The sequence below is a fragment of the Orcinus orca genome, chromosome 10 (genome assembly GCF_937001465.1).
Source record: "Orcinus orca chromosome 10, mOrcOrc1.1, whole genome shotgun sequence".
Lineage (NCBI taxonomy): Eukaryota > Metazoa > Chordata > Mammalia > Artiodactyla > Delphinidae > Orcinus > Orcinus orca.
The window spans coordinates 34,541,629-34,562,267 of NC_064568.1; the positions used below are offsets into that span (position 1 = coordinate 34,541,629).

The 20,639-nt window shown below is 42.4% G+C and overlaps 1 protein-coding gene across 4 annotated transcripts in view; it reads right to left on the bottom strand.

Annotated features, from left to right (window-relative positions):
- CACNA2D3 (calcium voltage-gated channel auxiliary subunit alpha2delta 3) overlaps nucleotides 1-20,639 on the bottom strand; it is a 795,640-nt gene that overhangs the window by 633,988 nt on the left and 141,013 nt on the right. For all 4 annotated transcript variants that reach the window (XM_049715277.1, XM_049715280.1, XM_049715279.1 and 1 more), the window contains exon 3: nucleotides 3,470-3,586. In XM_049715277.1, the coding sequence (XP_049571234.1) occupies nucleotides 3,470-3,586 (117 nt within the window). The remainder of the gene's footprint in view (nucleotides 1-3,469; nucleotides 3,587-20,639) is intronic.

Sequence of the window (20,639 nt, forward strand, 5' to 3'; positions counted from 1 at the left end):
TTGGGAGCAGGAGAGAACCACATATTGCTGGACCAGCTACCCTAAATTTTATGGCATCAAGTGTGCTTACAAAGGGCCTTGTGCTCTATTTTAAAATACATAAAATATGTAATTGTGAGAATCTTGGATAGCTTTACTCTGGGAACATTTCAATTCAAATAGAGCAAAAAAAATTTTTTCCATCTCCAAGGAACCACATCAACCATATCAGTCTTTTTTATTTTCACCTCACTAATTTAAAGCAAAAAGGTTTCAAACTTAGGTTCCCTCTTGTCATCATCCAGGGACTTCCTGAGGCTTCAAGACTCTCTCACTATTACATATTCACAAACTGGGAGGTCCTGTAACCAGCATTAAGAGCAAACATTTACTGAACCTTTACTGTTTGCCAGGCCTGTGCTAAACACTTGACACAGATACACACAGAGACACTATAATCCTACAGCCTGGGTGCCAATGGAACTCCACTGAGCCTGCCCAAGTAACCAGGGCCAAGCCTGTTTGCTCATCTCTAAACCAATGATAGTAACATGTCTCATTCCCAGGGCTGATGCAAGAATGAAATGAGGTGGCATGTGCAAAGTACTTGGCACAGGACCTGGTGCCTAGTGAATTCAATAAACATAGCTAAGGATTAGTAAGTCATCCTAACGTTCTAACGTCTCCAGGGAGCTGAGTGAGGAGAAGAGGTCCAATGGGCTTATTCAGCTTTTCTCACCAGCCTCACACCTTGGGGCAGAACTGAGATTCGGAACAGTTCTCTCTATTCCAGAGCCCATGTCTCACCCACCACGTGGGCCCCTGCCTCTGAGTGCCCAGGTCCAGGGTCTGCTGCTGATTAGAACTCTGCATGACGGTAGCATGATTCACAAGCCCCCATGAATTCCAGACAGCAGGCCTCCTTTTTTGTCAATTTCAGAGACAGAACCTAAGTATATTCATGTCCCTTTCTACTACAAAATTCTGTGATTCACGAAGAAATCCAATTTGGGATAATAATGGCATTTCCTTCTCTCAATTGACAATGTTGTTACTAGTATTTAAAACAAAACAAAACATTTGTATTCATTTTTTGAGGATTCAGGAAAATGTGCATTCACACACCACTCCTGCTGAAGGACTGCGGATTGGCATGACCTTATTTGGACAGAAATATTTTCATATGCATAAAGAGACTTAAAGATGGGTTCAGAGCCTCAGAACTGTCTCTGTGTTTGGGAATTCATCTTAAGGAAATCAGCATACACTGAAGGATGCGATGCTGAGGGCATGGAAGTGATGAAGGAAGTGGACTCTGGGGTCCCTGTGCCTGAGGTCCATCCCCCACTCCCCAGGTAACCTCACGGAAGTGACTTAACTTCTGCTCTGAGTCTCCTCTTTTGTAAAATGAGGATAATAATAGTAACTTCCATCACAGGGCCGTTATCAGGATAAGGCCTATATATACTTCATGTATATGAAGTCCTTAGAGAAGCACCCAACACGTAGTGGGTGCTGTCTACTGATCTGCTGTTAACATACAAGAAGATTTACTTCAGCATTATTTATATCAAAGCTTACAAACAACTTAAATATCCAGATACAGAGGAATGTCAAATCAATTATGACACACGCACCCATAGACTGGAATGTTATGTAGCCATTTAAGAAAATCTCCAAACACAGTGACACAAGAAAATGCTCACACTATAATGGGATAAAGAAGTGAAAACAGCTGGATACAACAAAAGCAAACAGGCAATACTATTGCTAATTTGATAAAAGAAAAACACATACAAGGACATGCACAGAAGTGTAAAGAAAAAAGACTAGAAGGAAGAAAACAAGCGTTGGTTTCCTGCTGGGTGGTGGGACTTTTAGGTGATTTTTTTCTCTGTTTGATACTTTTCAGTATATTGTAAAACTTCCAACAAAGGTGGTGTTCATTTTATAAACAGAAAATAGTAATTGTGTGGGGTTTTTCTTAAATTTTTATCTCAGGGTTCTCTGACTGTTAGATTCAAATGCCTACCATGCTGCCCTGTCTGTGAAGAATACCACTTGCTTCAAGGGAGTGATATAGAGACACACCAGAGGCCACGATGCAGCTCCCAGGAATGGCTGTCAGTGCAGTATTTCTGTGGCAGATAAGAGCACTTTTTTTCTTTTAAGGCACTTCAGAGTTTCCACCAAGAAGTTTCGTATTATTTAAATTAATAATCACAGTAACAGCAGAAGTTACTATTCACTGAGCACTGCTCACGTGCCAGGTTCTGTGCTAAATGGCTCAAAACCACAACTGTGTTTGATCTTCACACTCCCTGTGAGAGTTTTCCCCACTTTAAAGATGAGGAAATCGAGGCTCATGAAGGCTGTTTTACAGAAGGTTGAAGTTTAGTAAGTGACAAAGGCAGATACTAAACCCAGGTTCAAGCTCATGCTATTACCTAAACTACAGCCCCTCCTTCCCTAAATCAAAACACTAGAAAAATGTTTTAGAAACAAGAAAATGTGTGGGATTATAAGGTCTAAAGCAGAAATATCTTGCGGAAATTTGGTTTGGCCAATTAAGGATGAGAAAAACTAAAATAGGAAATGGACTTTTATAATAAAGTCATTCTGGAAATAATAAAACTGAAAGGTAAGTAAACTATACTTTAGAAATAAAGAACTCTTCAGATTGCAATTCTTTCCCATAATCCTGTGCCAATATGGTATTAACACAGGATATTGCAACATTCACATGTCCTAAATCAAGAATTCAGATGCCCTGTTTTGTCAGCAACAAGGAATAAAGTTGGAGGCCATCTTGGAAATCCAAAACGATGCACATGTGCACTGCAGTTCCGTTCTTCCTGCTACTATAAAATTTCACGAGTAATGGCCTATATGGGTAAAGAATCTAAACAAGAGTTGTGGATATATGTATATGTATAACTTATTCACTCTGCTGTACACCTGAAACTAAAATAACATTATAAATCAACTATACTCCAAAAAAAATTTTTTTTTAAATTTTCAGGGAGCTCTTGCCAGTCCAGATAAACAGTAATATTCCAATAGAGGTAAAAAGAACTTCCAACTTCATCTAGACTCATTTACCCCATAGAAATTTTCAATTCCATATTTTGGCAAACATTGCTTAAATTTTTTTACAATTGCTTAGTTCAACCACAACGTACCCTTGAATGTACTTTGGCAATTAATGAATGCATTACACAGCCAGAGGCCATCCTCTGTGGATGTGCAATTAGGGACACCTCCACTGAAGGTATACAATCATAAGACGAAAACTGGCACCTAAATCCTACGTGAAGAAAGGGTAATTGTGCCCCTAGTAACTGCTTATCCTAGTTAACCAGACTTAAGAAAGTGTGTACATCATGGCTGAGTCAACTTTGATCTCTGAGAGTTGGGTTCATCAATGCCAGTTGCCTGCAGCTGCCTTTGTGTCTTCGGGCAGTACAGAGCAGAAACCAGAGGCACTTACCCGCACTGCTTCAGACTTCTTGTGAAACATCTCTTCCATGTTCTTTGCCAGCTTTTTCACCAGTTGGAGACCATCAATTTCTTCTATGGTAACGTCTTTCTCATACTCTTTGTATTTCTGGAAGGAGGGAGGACAACATTAACATGGCACACGATACCATAAAACATCATGCCTACAATGTCAGAGCACATTTACCTAAAAGGAATAAGTAAAAATAAAGTTATAATATGGCTGTCTCTGCTGGATTTGGGGAGATTGGACTGTATTTCAAAATTATTAAACCAACTAGAGAGAAATGTGAAAACTGGCTCTGGTTCTCTTGAAGCTTAGCTAGCACCCAGGAAAAAAATAAACCCTAAAGCAATTAAAGCACAGCATCTGGGCTTCCGTGGTGGCGCAGTGGTTGAGAGTCCGCCTGCAGATGCAGGGGACATGGGTTCGTGCACCCAGTCCGGGAAGATCCCACATGCCGCGGAGCGGCTGGGCCCGTGAGCCACGGCCACTGAGCCTGCGCATCCGGAGCCTGTGCTCTGCAACGGGAGAGGCCACAACAGTGAGAGGCCCGCGTACCGCAAAAAAAAAAAAAAAAAAAAAGCACAGCATCTTATAGACATTTTATAATGTTAAAGTCCTTGCTGTCAATTTTAGTAATTCAATTCAATTCATTTCAATTACTGAGGACTTCCTATATATCCTCAAGGAACTCACAAAAAGAAGCATGTACACTAAGTACAAACAACATTAAAACAGCAACATTTCTTATATAAAAATAACCATTATATAAGATTTCATAATTTGTTAGTCTCCATAAGTGATTAATCTGACCCACAGTACACTCCAATTCTCAAAGACAACTTTTCATTTAAAACCTATCACATACCCTGGTAATTTATCTGTCTAAATTGGCAGTTCTCAAAGTGGCCCAAGAACCTCTGCAGGGTCCCTGAGACCCTTTCAAGGGTCCATGAAGTCCTCCTTTTTTCCAACAGCTTATATATATGAAGGCATGTCTTCTTACTTGATTTTAACAAGTCACAACAGATTGACCACAAAAAAAGGTATGAGAATCTACCTGTCTTCTCTTAAATCAACCCTTGAAAAGATTTGCAAAAAAGAAAAAAAAGCCACTCCTCTAATCTGTTTTTTAAAATATAGTTATTTTTAATAAAATATGTTATGTACAATGTTAACATGCAATGAGTTTTTATGTTTTGAATTTGTTAATTTTTAAATTAATGAATTCTTGGTTTTAATTTCAAATGTGGCAAATATTTATACATACAACTCACATAAGATCTTGGGAGTCCTCAATATTGTGTAAGTGTATGAAGGAATCCTAAAGCCAAAACGCTTGATATAACTAAACATTTAATTTTGTTCCTACTGGAAAGAAATATTGCTTATTAATTTAAAAAAGTTCCAAATGGAGCTCAAAATACTTTTAATGTTAAGAGGAATCCTTTACATTTATGTAGCTATGAAAAAGTCTGGAGAACTAAAAATATTGGGGGCCTTATATTTACCCTCATTTGGAGGGAAAACCTGAATCGGTTACTAACACCTTACCCCAAGCTCCTACTTGGGAAAAGCATAAGGCTCCACATGTTATCTGGGCTCTAGAGGCCTTGAGAGCAATTTCTGGAATGGAAGATATAACAACTTTTTAATGGCAGTTGTTTTTAATATAACAACTTTTTAAATTTTTAACATATAAATTTATATTTTCTCCCCATTTCCTCTACTTCTCCTTCAAATATATAAACCGGGAGGAGGCTCAGTCTTTCCTTGCCCCAAGGAAGGGAATGTGTGAGTCTGTGTGTGCGCGCACACGCATGTGTGTGTGACATAAAACGATTCCCTTCTTAGCTTAGATTTCCAAGTCCTTTGAGGCAATAACACTGGGTGTCCTAAAAGGACAAGATTAGAGTTTAAGGACAGAGGGAGTGACTCTAAGGAAACAAATGTAGAGAGAGGATTCTTTCAACCCCTAAGACTAAAATGAAATCCCTAGAGCCCGGAGGCATCTGGCCACAGAGAGCTCCCAGTGCCCATTGGGCACTGGCAGAGCAGGACAGGAGGTCAGAAAAGCAGGAAGAGACCCTTGGACTGGGCACTGGGGCCTCAAACCTGGATGTCAGGTGCAGGGCTTGGAGTTTCTCAGAATTAAAGTGATCCTGAAGAAATTTTTAAAAGTGCTATCCTGGAGCACCTGAGTCTGGACCAAAACAGACATCTGTTACATGGTTTAAAAGATGCTCAGAGAGGCTCTGCATGGTCCTATAATTGACCATGAGGCGGTTTTTTTGGGTTTTTTTGTTTTTGTTTTTGCGGTATGCGGGCCTCTCACTGTTGTGGTCTCTCCCACTGCGGAGCACAGGCTCCGGACGCGCAGGCTCAGCGGCCGTGGCTCACGGGCCCAGCCGCTCCACGGCATGTGGGATCTTCCCGGACCGGGGCACGAACCCGCTTCCCCTGCACTGGCAGGTGGACTCTCAACCACTGTGGCACCAGGGAAGCCCTGCACCATGAGTTTTAAGTGACATGCTTCTTCTCCCTGCTCCCTGAAAATGTCCATAAAAATCTTATGTGTTTATGTTGAGAGTCTTTCTCTTTCTTCTTCTAGCCTTCCCCTCCTCTTTGACAAGGTTGTCCTGGTTCCTCAAGGTGAGGAGGCTGCACCCTCCCTCCAAGCTCCCAGAGCATTCTGTGCTCATATCTCCTGGCATCACAGCTTGCATGGTCCAGGAGCTGAGGTCCTCATGGTCACCCGCCAGCCCACAGCAGACACTCACAGAACTTCTCTGGATGAAGCTTGTTGCAGAACAACTGCAATGCTACAGTACAAGGAAGATGCAAGTAAGGATGCAGCTGCACTGTCTGATGGTCCTGTAAGCGCGACCTCCCCACTCCTTGGGAGGTTGATGGGCTTGGCACAGGATGTGGGACTCCAGCCAGCCCAAGCCTGGCTCAGGCTAACAGTGTCCTCTGGTGTATGAATAAAACTTCAATAACAGTCACTGGAAACTTTCCCTAAGTTCAAATGCAAGCCAATGATCTCTTTGGAGCCAAAAATTCTGGGGGTTCTCTGTTGCCTGCCAGATGTGCTCCAAAAGCCAAGAACCAAGGCCAGCTTATACGCAAGGTTGATTCACTACCAAAAATACAAAGTTCAAGAAGTAAGTAAAACAAAACAAAGCTAATGTTAGTCTAATATTTACAGTCAGTGAAATAAATCTCTGTCTTAAGTAATTCTGAAACTAAAGGTGATCTAGAGGCTTAAGATAAAGAAAAAGAAAATGTATGTCACAATTAGCCTTTACCTAAATCTTTTGATCTTTATATTGGTCCTCATTATTCTGGTCATATCTATTATTTACATGTTTTTTTCTCCCAGTAGACTTCTAGAAGGGAATCAATTTATTCAACTCTGACTATCCACTGACTTCTCAATGAGACCTTCCCGCATCCTCTTTTCTTCCGAGTCTGCTCTGTGAAAAGGAGCCGCCGATTTTATGGAGGGCTGTGCGTCTCCCAGGCCTCCTTGTGCCTGGTGACCTAGCTAAGTAAGCTCAACACGAAGCTCTGTGCCAAGCCAAGGATTCTAGATCTGGGACAAACTCAGCAGTTCACTGGTTCTATTCCTCTTCCAGCCTCAGCCCTCTCCCTTTAGGACATGTGACAATGGGTCCTCTTTGCCAATGAGCCAAGCCTCATACTACTTTCTCACCACCCTGGGGAAGTTATCCCATAAGAAAAAAACACTCTGCTTTTCAAGATGTGTTAATGGCTGTTGGAATTGGGTCAGAACGACGTAGTGTCTTACTCTTACCAGGAAACATTACTCTTTGCTAGAATCAAAGGATTTTGAAGAACAGAGAGAGTAACCAAGTTATAGTCATTAATCAATTGCAAACCCTTAGCGGCTTAGAATGGTGATATACACCAAAAGCATCAAAAACGTACCTACTGTAGGAAACCAAGCAATATGACCTCTAGCAACTGGATAGAGTAAGCTACAACGGTACAACAAGTTCTACACAGCCATCCCAAACTGTGCAAAAGAATGTAGGAAACTAGCATACAGAATGTTGCAATAGGTTACAGACAGTAATGGGTGATTAGTAATTTGTTTTAAATTACTAATCTGCCTACACGTACACACACACACACACACACACAAACATACACACAAACACACTGTGAGGACGGATGCCAAATGCTCACAGCTGGCTGTGCTACTGCAAATGATTTTTCTTCTTTCTGCTTACCTGTATTTTCTAATTTTTATAATGAACATACTTTTTTTTGGAAATTAGAAAATATAAGAGGTGTAGTTATATGTAGAATAGAATATGGGCACTTAATAACAAAGTTCTGTTGGGGAAATGTGGCCCAATTAGAATCTGTGTAGTTAAGCAGGATGTCTTCATTAGCAGAGCCTAAGGAAGTCAGCAAAATTAGTCCTCCGTGTGTCAAAGGCCCAGCACGGCGCCAGAAGCTTTTCACATATTAATTTGTTGAATCCTCACAGCTACCCCGGGGGGCACGTGTCATCCCCATGTTGCAGATAGGGAACTGAGGCACAGAGAGGTTTAGTCAGTTGTTTAAAGTCAAATGGTTAGAGAGTGAGTTTTAAACCTAGCGAGGTCTGACTTTGAATTGCTTGGTCTTTTGAACTTAGGGGGTAGGGAGTGAAGGACTGATAGTCTAAATATTTGTGAACTTGTTTCAGAGGGCCCATTTCACTGCCATCACAAGGCCTATTTCATTGATCTTGTAGCCAACAGTGGCTTGGACTCACCAAGAGCGAGTCAAATACCTAAAACAAGAGACATTGTCAGTTAACAAGGGCGGTTAACATCGTCAGTTAACAAGGGCAGCTGCTTACGAGGCTGCTCCAAGTGAGCAAAAGCCATGCGGCGGGGCACAATGGATGTCACAGGTGGGGACGCTATCCCTCCACTGGGCCTCTGAGGGTGCAAGCTTGGAGCCTGACCCCAGAGGAGCAGACGCAGCTCTTGACCCTTGAAAGCGGCCCAGGGGACTTAATTATATATCAATACCGTGGCTGTGTTTGGGCTACAAATCATCTGTTCTCCAAGGTACCAAGAACGACCTGGAGGCAAAATACCCCAAATTCCTCCTCCTCTGGGGTTTGCCTCCGCACACAGCTATGACAACAGTGAAGCTTTATTTTCTACAGCCTCAAGGACTGCTCTGGCAATTACTTTGTTTTGTGTAAAAACAGTAAAAAAATAAATAAATAAAATAAAATAAAAAATAAAACAGGCATCCTTCAACTGGGATAAAGAATTCACAAAGTATCAGCGGGTTTCTGCCAACACACAAAATGAAGGTAGTGGGGAAGACCAACATGGAAGAGACACTATGCCACCTGACTAAAGATTCAGACGGGTCTGGATTTGACCTCTGTCTCCAATACTCCATTTATTTGTTCCACAAATGTCTATTTCGTGTCTATGGTATGCCAGGCAGGGGACGAGGCACCAAGCACAACATGATAAGTAATGCAAAGTGGAAGAAAGCTCATGGTCTAATGATCCGATGAGTAAACTGGCAAAGAAGATACAACATCGTGGTAAGTACCCTGATGGGGTGGTCAAGGCAGTCACTCAATCTTGCTGGAACCCTACAGGATGATTAGGCTGGGAAGAGGGGAGATGCAACAGGGGATGAGCAGAGGGAGCAGTAGGTATGGAGTTCAGGGCAAGAGGCTGCCTGGAGCTCAGGGAACTACTCCTGTTCCACTTCACTGGTGCATGGATGGCCAGGACGAGGGACTCTGGTGAGAGACGAGGCCATAAAAGTGACCAGGGCCAGGCCATCAAGGGTAGTGTGCTAGGATGAAGAGTTTGGACTTTATCCTGACTTGGGTAGGAGGCTGAGGGTGTGGAGACAGACAACAACCAGAGTCACTGAAGGATTTAAGAGGAGGAAGGACCCAGTGACCGGATTTGTGGTTTTGAAAAATCTCAGTGTGCAGAGTGGGAAGGAGGGACATAAAACTGGATGGAGACAAGGAATTGGGAGGCTGGGGTAGCCAGGACTTGGGAGACAGCACTGGAAAAAAGTTAGAAGAGTCAGAGAATGAGAGGTGGGCTCCCTGGGAGACATCAACAGGTCTGATGGTCAGACACGGCAGCTGTTTGGGCTGGTTGGCCATGCCACTTTAAGGAAATTGCTTAACCTCCTGGGTCTCAGTGTCCTCGATCAGAATACCAGAGATAATGATGCCCATCTTCCAGGGCTGCTCTGGAGGGTTACTGGGAGGACGTCTCTGAAAGCTCCCAGCATAGTGCCTGCACAAAACGGGCCACTCTAAATCTTCGTGCTCCCCTGTTTTTCCCTCTTGGAATTTCTGCTACAGAGGATTCTAGTCCATTCTGTATTTTCATACCAATGCCTTCCTGAACCGAAGCTTTTAATGGAGCAGACAAATTCCAACAAGGTGGTTGATGATGCTGCTGTTCTTCACTCTGCCACCCCCGTACATCCTCTGGGCCTCCCCCTGGACTGGGGCAGTAGCTAGTGACACCTGAGTAACACAGCCTGTGGCTTTAGCCAAGACCAGGGTCGAGGCAGAACACAGCCCTTCACAAGAGCACCTCTCAGCATTCATGACACAGAAGGAAGGCAGCCTTAGAAACTTTTTATTCCCTCTGTCACAGGGGAACATCAGAAGCTTCCATTCCTTCTGTTAGCAGAATCAGCATTTGGCAAGAAATCTTGTGATAAGCCAAGAACATTTATCATTTGAGAAGGGAGACAGAGAAATGCATTATTTCTGTAGCATCTATTTTGCCAGATCATTTCACACAAACACCAGGAAGAGAAAAGCACTACCTCACTGTCAGAACACTTAATGTTGTTCATACCTTTGGGTCATTTTTTTCCTACGGGCTAACTGCATATCTAGAAGTCAGTCACCTGGAACAGTCCCCAGAGAGGGGGCTCCAGTCAGGAGGCTTCTGATCAATCACAATTAATTAGTACAGAAGCCCAACACAGAAGAGGTGCTCTGAGTGTGCTCGGCACCAGCAAAAAATACCCTCTTGCAGAGGATGGATGCAGGAGTACCATTAGCCAAAGAGCTGGAACATCTGAACATGGTCTCTTGGCCAAATTTTCTCATCACAAACTGAAACTACATCTCTAGAGTCAGTATAATTAAATCACTCGATGAGGATTGACAGAAGGTCCAGGGGAGGAGATGATAAAGCAAAGACCTGCTTGTCCCCAAGTGAGAATCTGGAGAGCTTGCCTCAAAGCCCACGACTTGAGAGAAACTGGCCTGCTTCCCCATCCCACCCCTAAGCCTCCAACACTTCCCTTAAAAGCCCCTGACCCCGTTTCCCAGTAAACCCTATTACTAGGAAAGCAACCCATACAGGCTAAGCCCAGAACCCTTAAAGGTGGCTTGTTACATAAAAGTGGAAGATGCCTCATGTTCCTACCTTAAGATTCAATTTTTGGTCTTATTCTCATTCCTTCAAGTTCTGAAATAGCCACAGTACCAGAGGTAAAATCATTAAACCAACTACTGAAGTAAGGATCACACCAAAACAAAAAAGGAACCTAAACTGAAATCACTGCTATTTTCATTCATTTAACAAGTATTTACAAACTGCCTACCATGTGTAGGTAGGTGGGGGGAACAATGACAAATATACATGTTCCCTTGGGATATAAGGAGGCTAATTTTTTGGTTCTTTTTATTAAAAATAAATAAGTTGGAGCAGAGCCACACGGGTTATTTCAATTGAAACCTGAGCCCTGATATCCCACACAGCCGTTCTGTGTGTGTCTCCTCCCAGGGTCACACCTGTCTGCAGTGCAGGTATGTCACTTCTGCCAGATGTGGGAGAGTGTTGTGTGTCTTCTACTAAGTGCAGAACAGTCTATAAAGCACAGACATATATTTCTCCCTGAGTAGGGAGGGGTGAGTAGCAGGATATTTGGGCAACCCAAACTGATTTGTAAACAATGAAAAATTGGCCAGGAACAAGAATGACAGGATGGTCAGCAGGTAGGAAGAGGGTCCCAGGGAGGAATGTAAAACAATGAATTAGCCATGGGTTGTAGAAAAGGAGATGACTGTATAGCATATATAATTCCCTGCCTCCTGGGAGATGAAATTTACAAAGTACCCTATCAGTGTAATGAGACAGTCATGAGCCATCACAAGGTGGTTGGTCAACAGAGGCAGGACATCTATGGTCAAGGCTTGATGAACAGTGGGAACAGGGTGAGGTGGGGGAGATGGGGGACGGGGGAGAGTGGGAAGGGTAGTCTCTTTAGATTGCATGTAAGCTCATCATATGTCCCTCCAGTGGGGAGAAAGTGATGCAGTTCCTGTTCTGTCTCCTCTGTCTTATTTGTAGCAAAGGGGACTGACAATGATCAGATGGGTGGGAAAGCATCTGCATGGATTTTGCTGGCATGCTATTGATTTGCAGCCTGGTGGCAGCATCCTGCTTGGCTTAGAATCACTGGCCAGGATTCAAGTCTGAGGAAAATCAACAATGTGCATCCCACTTGCTAGGCCATTTGGTGTGGTGCTAAGACCAAGGACTCTCCATTCAGATGTACTAAATTCAAGTCCTAGCAATGTGACAAGTTGCTCAATCTCCATCGGCCTCCTTTCCTTCAATAGTAGAGTGGGTTATACCAGACCTCCTACTGTTCCCAGGATGATCAAATGAGGTCGAGTGTGTAAAGTCCCTGGCAGCACGCTGGACACAGAGTAAAGCACTCAAAAAATGTTGACGATGATGGCAGAAGTGGTAACACATGCCAACATTTGTTCTATAAGTTCTGAAAAAGGAAATTCTCTTGCCTCAACAAGAAAAAGCTCTCAGCCAAGGTCATAACCTAACAGATGAACTACCTCTGAATGTTGCTGTGGGCAATGGCATTTTTCAAATATATTCCCAAGGCACTGAGGGGGTCTTCAACAGTAACTCTGTGGGGATGGCTCCCTTCTGGCAGAAACTGGATGCTAGAAGTCTGTATGTGTATAAGGGTGGATGACAGTTTTCAGATATGTTACTAAAGATGTTGCAATAAAAACTAATCATCTACAATTTCTGGATTCTCTCCTTATAGGCAGTGTCATTTTTTTATTATGACATAAATGTACTTAGTATTCCTCTCCAATCAATTATCGCATGTGGAAGTGTCACTTCAAAATACAACACTCCAAAGCAATTATGTTTCCAAGTAAATATATTTCTAAATCCTTTAAGCTGATGTTAGAAACACTTCTTCTTAACCATAACAACAACAAACCTAGCTGAATTCATGGAACTCTAGGTCACAGAAGAATATTTTTCTATTCGAAAATGGAAAATGCCATTTTGTACAAATCATTCTGTTTCACAGAGATATTCCAATCAAGTGCCTCCAGGGTCAAAACAAAACCCCACCCATTATTAATGCAGTGCTCTTCCAGATCTAGTTAAGTCTAAGGAACATCCTTGAAGAATGCAGTTTTTCTCTGTCAAAGCCATCAGAACAAGAGATAATTTGCATAAGAATTAGAGACCCTGTTTAGGAATGACAGAAGAGAGAGGAGGACAGGGCACTAAATTACAACCAAAGAATAAGCAGAGAGGAGGCAGGGAGCAGCTGGACTCTGACTTCTGCAGGGCTGCGGCAAATGTGGACCACTTGAGGAATCTGGAATATCACCTACAGGCAGTTCTTGTTCTGTGGGGTGAGAAGCATGGGAATGAACCACCATTGAAGACAGTAGTTTTCCTCAGCATGTTTTTTAAGAACTTCCACCTTGAGTGGGGTGGTGGGGGTGGGGTGGGGAGAGTTGTCAGGGGAAGGAGTGGTGTGGTCTAAATTACTTCTTAAGGTGCTTTTTGATACTCACCTCAAGAAAGCATTATCACAAGAAGTATTGGGGTCCCCAGCCCCAGTGCCCCTGGAGCCGTTGTTCCCAGCGAGCTATGTGGAATGCCCTACTAAATCAAGAGTTCCAGAGAGACTGCTCTTCAGAGCAGTGGTGGTCTCTGACAGATTTCTACTACTTTCAGATTGTCAGGTCCTGAATTAAAAGATGGATATCTCTCCTCTCCCTGTTTTACAGTCTATACTCTTTTTGTTTTTTAAGTCCAAATAAGTCTCATAAGCTTTTACTGTTTCACATAGTCAACTGGACAAATGCACTGATAAATTTTAACTCTGTGGTGATAAAACTGAGTGTGAATGCTGCATTAGATTCCTGTTTTATACAAGGGAAATTAAGTCAGAGGCAAGCTACTAAACCTGCTGTTGATACAACCATCTTTGCCCTAGCATGGCAGTGTAACATACTGCTTCAAAATTGGGAAATTCATCTGTCTACTGAACAAAATCAAATGGTCTCAATACTTATTAAAAAAAAACTCCAGTTCCTGGATATTTTCTGGATTACTGCATGGGGATCTGAGGTTCTGAAATATGAATATTTATGCTGTACATACATCCTCACAACACGAAAAGCCAAAATAATTATTACAGGACCATGTGTGTTAGAGAAGACAAATCTCATTGTATGCATTTATGAGTGTGTTTTACGTACGCCAACAAATTTAACTACAGCCAAACTGCAAATAATAAGCCATTACTTTACAAAGCCTGGACTATTTGTATAGATTATTTCTTGCGGCTTACTTTTTTCAAACACATTTTTCTGATGTTCCAATTTAAAATAATTCATTCTTCCTACTCCCCAAGGATCAGCGGGAACAATAACAACAACAATAATCATTTATTATTAATAATAGCAACCAGCATTTATTACTTACTTTGGGTCACGTAGATATTGTTTCCCCCCATTTTACAGGTTAGGGAACTGAGGCACAGAGAAATAAGATAACTTACTTAGCTAAGGCTGGACTACTAGTAAGTGGTTGTATTAATTCAAGAGACACTAGCTACTATAATAAAAAATATCCCAAAACCTCAATGGCTTAACACAATAGAGGTTTACTTCTTGTTCATGTAACCCTCCCATGAGGGGGTTCTTTGTTGCCAGTCTTTCACATAGTGATTCAGGGACCCAGGATCCTTCCACCAGGCACTAGAGTCTTTTGCATTCAGCCAGGAGATGCAGGGGGAAGGGATGGAGAAGATACACTTGCTTCTTGAACTCCTTAGCCTGGAAGTGACATGCATCAGCTCTGTTCACATTCCACTGGTAGTAACCAGCCACCCAGCCCAACCCAAAGTAAGAGGGCCCTGGAAATAGAACAGGTGGCTGGGGAGCCATTTCCAGGCTCTAAGTCAACACTGTGGAAATGGGAACTTAAATCATCAGGGGTGTGTTAGCTGTCTGGATTTGAATCCAGGCAGCATGGCCCCAGAGTCCATGCTTGTAACCACCACACTTTAAACACTTGATATAAACTGTTGCTAGATGAAACCTCAGATTAAAACTTGGCTGGTAACCATCTGCATGATGGACACTTTAGAGCTGGTGCAAACAAGTCACAATCTACCCAACCACTTGTATGTGTAATTATGGTCAGGTGCCGATGGTAAAGGCCAAGATCTTGCAACACAGAAAGGAACACATTATAAACAATTCTTAGACATTTTGTCCAATTTCTTTAATCCCAGCTCAAATAAAACTGCTTTTTCAATAACATCAATGACCTTCTTTAGCATAGGATATTTGTTGCCCAGGCGCCACAAAGTTAATTGGCTTAACTAAAGTCTTTTTAATTCTATATCTGAGATGTCCTGGAAATCGAAGGCAATCAATGAATAAGTCTGGAAGACCGTAACAAGCTTACAGTTAATACTATTTGCAGCTGCTCAAGTGGTTTCTGTACTTACAGAGCCAAAAGCTGGAAATGAGTGTTATGACCCTGCATCTGAATGAATCTTTAACTCCATCAACTCCAGACTAACTCCATCAACTACAAACTGAATACAGAGATGCCTATTTACGGCACAGCTAAACCCTAGCTTTTCTTTGGTGAGTGTAGAGAACCATGGTGAGATGGTGCTTAATAGTTACCAACCCACCCTCCCTCCTGTTGAAAGGAAGAGATAAAGACTAGGTCTCCCTTCTCGTGTCTAAAGCTTCCTCTGTAAAAAGATTCTGGTATAGAATTCCCTGTTGCTGATATCAGAGACTAAGAAAAATGATCCAGAGCATCAGCATCCTTCACAGAAATACTGCCTTCCTTCCACCTGTCCACAGGTGCTTGAGGAATTTGCAGCAGGTGACCCCCTCCCATTTCACCCGCCATCAAGAAAAGTGCAGACATTATACAGGGCCTCCCCTATGCCGAGATGCAAAAACATAAATCTGAGCCCTCTAAAAATTTAAATGTCACCAACTTCAGAATCAAATGATTTTCTGACATCCTTCACAAAGCCCAGCACACAGGACTTTTCCCCAATATCTTTAAAGTCAGTGTTAGAATCCAAAAGGAACTTAGGAATAATCCATCTCAGAAGCCATAATTCAAACACCTCCAGAGGCCAGATGGGTCATATCAGGCAACAGACTCGGGCCAGTCTGGGCCCTGCAGCAAACAGCAGAGCTTCTGTCTCATCCTAAATGGTGGCCACTTTTTAGCTTCTGCTGATCTCTGTAGGGCGAGGGGCACACTGTGGTTACCCAATCTTCCATTTGTTAAGAGAAGCCAGAAATCTATGTTTTTCTGTGAAATCTCCCACTGAGTCCATTTCTTTGAACACTCTGGGGCCCAGATACAAAATGTCTCTAAACATCTTCCTCCTCATTCATCTTCACATGAGGAGCCTGAGACAGAATAACATGGGCTCACATCTCCCACAGGGCAGTGATGTGCTGGACAGCGTGTGGATGGCTTCTGGCATCTACCGCTAATCCTTGAAGCAGGAACTGCTATGAGCACCACTGAGTCTAAGGCATCTAGTGGGCAGCAGCCAGCCCAGGCCAATAAGGGACAGATGCCCACCTGGATCACCAAGGTCCCAGACAGTGGAGAAAGAGCCCGGGTCCTTTTCACCATTTGGGGTTCCCTGGCCATGCAGGGGCTCAGGACCTGAGGCTGCCCTCCCCTAGAGACCCCCATGTATGACCAAAAGCACTTTGATTCCTCATGCACTGGGGGTTGCTAGGCATGGAAAAAAGACCCTGAAGTCGAGGAATCTATAGGCATGTTGAGAGAAGCCCACACATTACTCTTGAAATGGGGACTCTTCTACAGCACTTTGAAGAATTCTGGAGTCCTAGGATATGTTAACTAATGTTCTGCTCTCTCGCTCTCTCTCTCACTCTCTCTCTTTCTCTCACACACACACACACACACACACAATCATTATGCTACCAATATTTTTTCTCCTAGAATGTATTTAGGAAAAAAGAAGGAAATTAATCAATACATCCACCTTATTATTACTATACTATGGTATGCCTTTAACATGGGAATTTGTGGGTGGGGGAGTTGGGGGAGTGGCTGCTCTGGCATCTCGTGAAGCCCATGGGCCCCTTCTAAGAATATTTTCAAATGCAAAAGAGGAAACACATAGGAAGGAAACCAATTATATTGAAATTCAGTTTTCAAAATGTTTAAACCATCAATTTGTGATGCAGTAATGTAGATGTTTCTTCATCAGCGCATTAAATAACAAGAACTAATGGTAAGACTATACTGCCACAGCCATGGATGTCAAGGATAAGCATCAACAGCAAAGAGATATCTGCATCAGCTACGATATGACATGAGAAGATTTGTGACTTCTGTTGGTGACAAAGTCATAGGAACTGTTGTGGCTTGTTACCTACATTTGTAAGCTAAAGTAATATATTTCAGTTAGAGGTTGGTGAAAATAAAAGGTGTTGCTTTTTTCCCACCCAAGTTCATAGCCCCCTGAATTCCCTCCATGGTGGGGACACAGGTTAAGCACCCCTATGCACTCCCCAAGAACAGCAAGAGGTCCCAGAAAAGGTCACCCTATGTGTGAACAGTGACAGGGCATCTGCCCCTGATTCACATGCAGCATCAGGATATACAATGCCCGTTTTTGACCACTGGTATATGTCACATGCACTGTCTGATCATTAGCATATATTTACAATCCAATTTAAGGTTTATGTATATTAAACATACACACCAAATTATGGACATTTCCTGTAACAGTTAATTCTAGCAGATGGCTTTGCTGTCTTTATAAGTATAGGTTACGAGTTTCCCTGGGTACTCTGTAAATAAATGATGATTTCTCAAATGAATCAGGGAAGGGTAAACACCAAACTGTAAACAATATTTATCTCAGGCCAGAGTCTTCAAGAAGAGCTGAAGAGAACTATATTTTTTTCCTTATGTAACCACTGGGTTATTAGAATTCTTCACAAAGAGCATACATTCATGTATTATTTGTGTGATTAAAAATACATAAAGTGTCAAGTCAAAGAAATTTAGTAATCATTGGTATAAAAATATAATAAATGCCTCATAATCTGAAAAGAGGAATGTGACTGGCTCAGAAGGCCTACACTTGAGACATGAATTAAACAACCCATTGAACAAGCCTGACCTTTGTCCACAGCTACCAGACGACTGTGTCAAAAAAATATTTCACTTGATGCATGTGCAACTGCGTACCATCATAGAACTCTGCTCATGAGATAACTGCTAAGTGACATACATTACATCTATAATTAAAGCCATGTAAAAACACAAAGCAAAAGACACTGGGAGGCACCACAAAATTCTAACCATGGCTGGGTTAGGGTGGCAGAATTTTGGATGAATTTTTCCAGTTTTCTAAATGTATTTTGCAATATTGCTTTTCAAATAGGAAAAGTAAAATCTAAGATGGAGAAAAATAGAACAGTAAGGGTGAAATTCAAGTGCAGGCAGGCTGGCTCCAGATCCCATGCTCTGACTTCCCCCAATAACTCTCCTAAAATAGTTGAAGGTAAAATGAGACTTTTTTTCTTATTCTAAAAGCAAAATGTTCTCACTGTAGGAAGAACAACCAGAAGGTGGATATAAGCAAATAAAAGAAAACAAAAGGGCTTCCTTGGTGGCACAGTGGTTGAGAATCTGCCTGCCAATGCAGGGGACACGGGTTCGAGCCCTGGTCTGGGAAGATCCCACATGCCACGGAGCAACTAGGCCCGTGAGCCACAACTACTGAGCCTGTGCATCTAGAGCCTGTGCTCCTCAACTAGAGAGGCCGCAATAGTGAGAGGCCTGCACACCGTGATGAAGAGTGGCCCCCACTTGCCACAACTAGAGAAAGCCCTCGCACAGAAACGAAGACCCAACACAGCCAAAAAATAAATTAATTAATTAATTATAAAAAGAAAAAAAAAGAAAACAAAAACCCTAGTCCCACTTCCCCAAAATACAAGGGGCTACCCTGTGATTAAGATCCTTACAGATATTTTCCATTTTTGAAATATAAGATCATAAGTGTAGTTGTTTCTTTATAATCAAAGTGAGATAATCCTATACATGCCTATGGGGTATATTTTCAAATTATGTCCCCAGGAAGTGCAAGTACAAAACAGTTCATCCTTTAGAACACCAAAATAAATGCCAAGGGAAGAAAGAGGTCTGGCAGCCTTTTATAGGATCTGCACCATTCCACGTTCATCAACCATAAGAGTTTCACTATGGGCACAGCTTCACTGGGTAAAAACCAGCAACAAAACACTTACAGGTTTGAATTACCAAATATTTATCTTCCAAATAAATCTTGTGTCTTCTTACCCTCACAGAAAATTGATTTGTTAATTCACTTCTATTTCATTCTATAATGTCTCCTTTTGTTAATCCTCTTTCCCTGGGGGGACTCTTTTCAAATCTTGTCACTTACTCTTTACTGAAAAAGTTCCCTTTTCTGAATTCAAGGTGAATTGTACTTAATATACGAGCCCTGAATTTACATGCCGTTTTTTGCCTTCCTTTATGTTCCATGGTCTCTCTCAGTAATTGAAATGTTTTTTTAGCTGTTCCATTTCCTTGTTATCACCATGTTTCCCTCAATTCATTCATCTTTCATTAAATACAGTGGTAGGCTACAAAAGGTTAACCAGAATAAGGAAAGGAAAAGGAAAAAATTGGAACATCAAGCAAAAACAGAAAGTGAGAATTAACTTTAAAAACACGACGTACACATTAGTTGAAGAAGCACCCAATGAAGGAACTTACTTGGGCCAACATTCTCCTTGCAAACAGAATGGGGGGCAGTTATCCCACAGCCCTGGACCAGGAGTGTGGTGCGTGTCCCTTTAGCCTTGTCCTCATTATTATGATGTTTCAGTTAGGCTATAAAGCACTGACAACTTAAAAAAATATGGAACCACATATCTGAAGGTCAAGAATTATGAACTTCCCAGTGAAGTATCCAAAAGCACACATCACAAATGAAGACTCCGAGACTCACAGAGGCTACCAACTGGCCCAAGTTTCTTCCCACAAGTGGCAAAGTCTGGATCCAGTCCCAGATGGAGGACTTCAAAGTCCACCGATACACTTTCCTTCTTACTCCCAAGGAATCAATCTGAAAGTTGAGTCACCTCCTTGCAGAGTGGTAATACCTCTCCATCTGTCTGTTTTATGAATCCCCATTTCATATATCAGAGTTCAGGAAGCAAACTGCTTCTGTGTTGTTCAAAAATTATTTCACATGACCCAAGCACACGCCCTGTGTGAGTGCTAAAAAGGATCCAGGAGGGGCTTCCCTGGTGGTGCAGTGGTTGAGAGTCCGCCTGCCGATGCAGGGGACACGGGTTCGTGCCCCGGTCTGGGAAGATCCCACATGCCGCAGAGCAGCTGGGCCCGTGAGCCATGGCCACTGAGCCTGCGCTCCTCAATGGGAGAGGCCACAACAGTGAGAGGCCCGCGTACCGCAAAAAAAAAAAAAAAAAAAAGGATCCAGGAAACAAAAAGTAACGACGGCTGGTCAAATGATCTTGCCATAATGGGCTCTGTTACATCCAATTTTTTCTTTTAGAAGCTCCTCCCTCCCTCTATTTGCTCCCATCCTTCCCTCTCCCCAGCCTACCCGATCAAGGGTCACCATCTGTAGGAAGTCTCCTCATTCCCCAGGGTAAGACTTTGGTCCAATTTACTTACTGATCCCTCCTCCAAATGAGAGTGAGATACCACAACACTTGACATAGTTTAATATGCGTATGAATCTCCCG